The 3,583-nt window shown below is 69.2% G+C and overlaps 1 protein-coding gene across 1 annotated transcript in view; it reads left to right on the top strand.

Moving 5' to 3' along the window:
• LOC139240192 (semaphorin-6C-like) overlaps positions 1–3,309 on the top strand; it is an 83,778-nt gene extending 80,469 nt beyond the window's left edge. Inside the window, exon 18 of the mRNA XM_070868628.1 lies at positions 995–3,309. Within this exon, the coding sequence (XP_070724729.1) occupies positions 995–2,196 (1,202 nt within the window). The 3' untranslated portion in view covers positions 2,197–3,309. The remainder of the gene's footprint in view (positions 1–994) is intronic.
• Positions 3,310–3,583: the final 274 nt, after the last annotated feature.

Genomic DNA, 3,583 nt, shown 5'->3' with positions numbered 1-3,583 from the left:
GACCGGGGCGGGGGGGGAGGGGGGGGCGGTGTGGGTCAGTCCAGCCGTGCGGGGGTCCTGAACCCGAGTCCCACCGTCTGCCGTCCAATGAAAGGCGATCGACATCGAACGCAGCCAATCACAGCCCAGGAGGGCCCAGCGTTCGGCCTCTGGGTCCGTACTGTCCGGGCCGGACCCTCCCTGGGGCTACAGTGGGGTTTACTGCGGGACTCGGGGCCCGCCCCCCCAAGGCAGTACTGAGGGAGCGCCGCACTGTCGGAGGGGCGGTACTGAGGGAGTGCCATACTGTCGGAGGGGCATTACTGAGGGAGTGCCGCACTGTCGGAGGGGCAGTACTGAGGGAGTGCCGCACTGTCGGAGGGGCAGTACTGAGGGAGCGCCGCACTGTCAGAGGGGCGGTACTGAGGGAGCGCCGCACTGTCGGAGGGGCAGTACTGAGGGAGCGCCGCACTGTCGGAGGGGCAGTACTGAGGGAGTGCCGCACTGTCGGAGGGGCAGTACTGAGGGAGCGCCGCACTGTCAGAGGGGCGGTACTGAGGGAGCGCCGCACTGTCGGAGGGGCAGTACTGAGGGAGCGCCGCACTGTCGGAGGGGCAGTACTGAGGGAGCGCCGCACTGTCGGAGGTGCCGTGTTTAGATGAGACGTTAAACCGAGGCCCCGTCTGCCCTCTCGGGTGGATGTAAAAGATCCCGGGGCCACTATTGGAAGAAGAGCAGGGGGAGTTCTCCCCGGTGTCCTGGGGCCAATATTTATCCCTCAACCAACATCACTAAAACAGATGATCCGGGTCATTATCACATTGCTGTGTGTGGGAGCTTGCTGTGCGCAAATTGAGCTGCCGCGTTTCCCACAATACAACAGCAACTACACTCCAAAAGTGTGTCTTTGGCTGTAAAGCGCTTTGGGGGCATCCGGTGGTCATGAAAGGCGCTATAGAAATGCAAGTCTTTCTTATTAATTGTGTGCCTTGCTCTCTCCCTTCTGTCCAATCAGGAGTGAAGAAGGACACGGCAATTGAGGACCCCGGGGAAAGCATCCACGTCAACTTCCTGATTGCCTGCACCGTGTCGGCCTTCCTGTTTGGGGCCTTCCTGTCGGGCCTGGTCCTTTCCTGTTACTGCAGCCGGGCAGGGGTCAGGGGTCGCAGGGCGGGGAAGGTCCCGGAGGCGGCCCTGGGCCAGGCCGTGTCCCTGCCCGCCCTGGCCAAGCTGAGCGGCCTGCTGGAGGCCCCGGCCAAGGAGGGCAAGAAGGCCGACTGCCCGCACCAGGCCCAGCGGATGTACGCCAGCCTGCTGGTCAGCTGCGACACCCGCCTGCCGCCCAGGGAGGCCCGGCCCTGCCAGCAGCGGCCGGAGCTGTCCGCCTTGCCCACCCCCGAGTCCACCCCGCAGCTGCCCGCCAAGGGCCTGCCCAAGCCCTTCCGGGGCGGCTGGGAGAGGGGGCGAGGCGGGCCGGGCCTGCCGGGGCCCCCCAGCCCCTCGCCGCACCCCTGCGGCCCCCAGTCCTTTCACGTCCCCAGCGCCGTGGTGCTGCCCAACAACGCCCACGGCCGGCTGGACCCCCGCTGCCCCCCCGAGCCCCCCGCCCCCCTCCCCCAGCCCCCCGCCAAGGCGGTGGACATCAGCACCTTGGACGAGCTACTGCGGCACCTCTGCGAGATGAGCGCGGGCGCGCGGGCGGGGGGCTCGAAGGGCGGCGGGGTCCCCGAGACCACCGAGGAGGAGGAGGAGGAGGAGGAGAAGGAGGAGGGGGAGGCGGAGGAGGAGGAGGAGGAGGGGGAGGCCCCCTACTTCTCCTCGGCCACCCTGCCCCGCGACAGGCTGGTCGTGGGCCCCCCCTGCCCGCCCGCCAGCAGCGCGGGGGGGTTGCCCGACTACCCCCCCCCTCCTCTTCCGCCTCCTCCTCCTCCTCCCCCCCCAGCGACACTCCACCTCCACCTACCCCAAGGCCAACCCGGCCGGCCCCGCCCTGGCCAAGCATCGCAGCTTCAGCCAATCCCGGGGCCCGGCCCTCGCCGCCCCCTCCGCCGCCGACTTCCCCCCCCGGCGGAGCGGCCGGCCGTGCCCGGCGACGGCCCCCCGCCAGGGCCTGCGGAGGAGCCCCTCCCTCCAGCCCGACGCCCCGCCCCAGACCCCCGCCCAGCTCCCCGCCAGCCCCTCCGACGCCTGCGGCCAGTGAGGGCGGCCGGGCCCTGACCTTGACGACAAGCGGCGGCGAGGCCTCGCGGCGCCGAAAACACGGGCCCCCGGTCCGCGCGGGCGCGCGCGCGGGGGGGGCAGCCGTCTCCCGCAAAAACGCGGGTCGGACCGACGTGTTTAAGGCGCTGATCCCCGGCAACCGGCCACCCCAGCGACCCGAGGTGGCCTTCTTGCCAACTTTGCTGTCTGTGACCGCCCCCCCCCCGCCCCCTCGCCCCCTCGCCAATCTCCGTTGCCCCAATCCACCCCGGACACCCCCCGGCGCGGGGCTCCTTGAACCCATCCCTTGTGCCCGAGTGAGTCTCCGCCGGCCCCCTTGGTTCGAAGCCAGCGCCAAGCAAGTTACCATCACGGGAATCGAGGAAGACTTGCTTCCCACTCGTGAACACGAGTCCTTCGGTGGCTGAACAGCCCCAGTCCGGGAGCCACAGTCCCCTTGTCACAGGCGGGACAGACAGCGGTTGAGGGAACGGGGGGAGGGTGGGACAGGTTTGCCGCACGCTCCTTCCGCTGCCTTCCGCTTGCTTTCTGCAACGCTCTTGGCGACGAGACGCGAGGTGCCCAGCGCCCTCCCCCCCGGATGCGCCACAAGGCGGCTAAAGAACAACACGGGCCTTGCGGGAGCGGACGGAATCCCTGCCGAGGCACCAAAGTATGGCGGAGAGGCGCCGATACGCGACCCCCACACGCCCCTCCTCCTCCCCCCCCCCCCCCACCCCTCTCCCCCCCCCGCCCGCTATCTCTCTCATCTGAAGGGAGCGGAGCACGGCGGGACATCTCAGAGGCGCAGTGCACGTGACCCTCTTCGGAAACAAAAAAAAAAAGGCTGGGCGGGGGGTGGAGACAAGTCCGCCTGCGGCAACTGCGGAGGGGATCTCCCTGCGGTCAGCCAACTGGGAAAGTCGCCACGGGAGTCCTCCTCAACCGCCTTCTCCCCCGGGGGCCGAGGAACGCCTCCCGGAGCCGCAGTGCGGATTATTTGTCCCCTCCGGGGGCGCCACAACGGACACGAGCTTTGCAGCCCGACAGCAGCGGTGGGAGAATGCAGGGAGCAGCGCCAGCCCTTGTACGCGGCGAAGCGAGTGTCTCGACCGCGGTTTAGCCCCCACGCCCCCCCCCTCACCACCGCTCTTATTTTTGGGGGGGGGGGGGGGGCGGGCAGGCCTCGAGGGTCCGAAGCGAACTCGAGGGGCCCGGAATGGGGCGTCTGCGGCAACTGATTGCCGGTAGGGGGGGGGGCGGGCACTGAGCGAGAGAGGGCGGAGCGCGAGGACGTTCGGTTGGCCGACGCAACCATGGCCAAAGAGCACTTTAGACGGCCTGCTCGTGGCCTTGCCGGGGCAGGGGGCCTTGGATGACCACATGACCTCTGTTGCTATTGATC

This window comes from Pristiophorus japonicus, chromosome 30 (assembly GCF_044704955.1).
Source record: "Pristiophorus japonicus isolate sPriJap1 chromosome 30, sPriJap1.hap1, whole genome shotgun sequence".
NCBI classification, from domain to species: domain Eukaryota; kingdom Metazoa; phylum Chordata; class Chondrichthyes; family Pristiophoridae; genus Pristiophorus; species Pristiophorus japonicus.
This window is presented reverse-complemented; position numbering and strand designations above follow the sequence as displayed.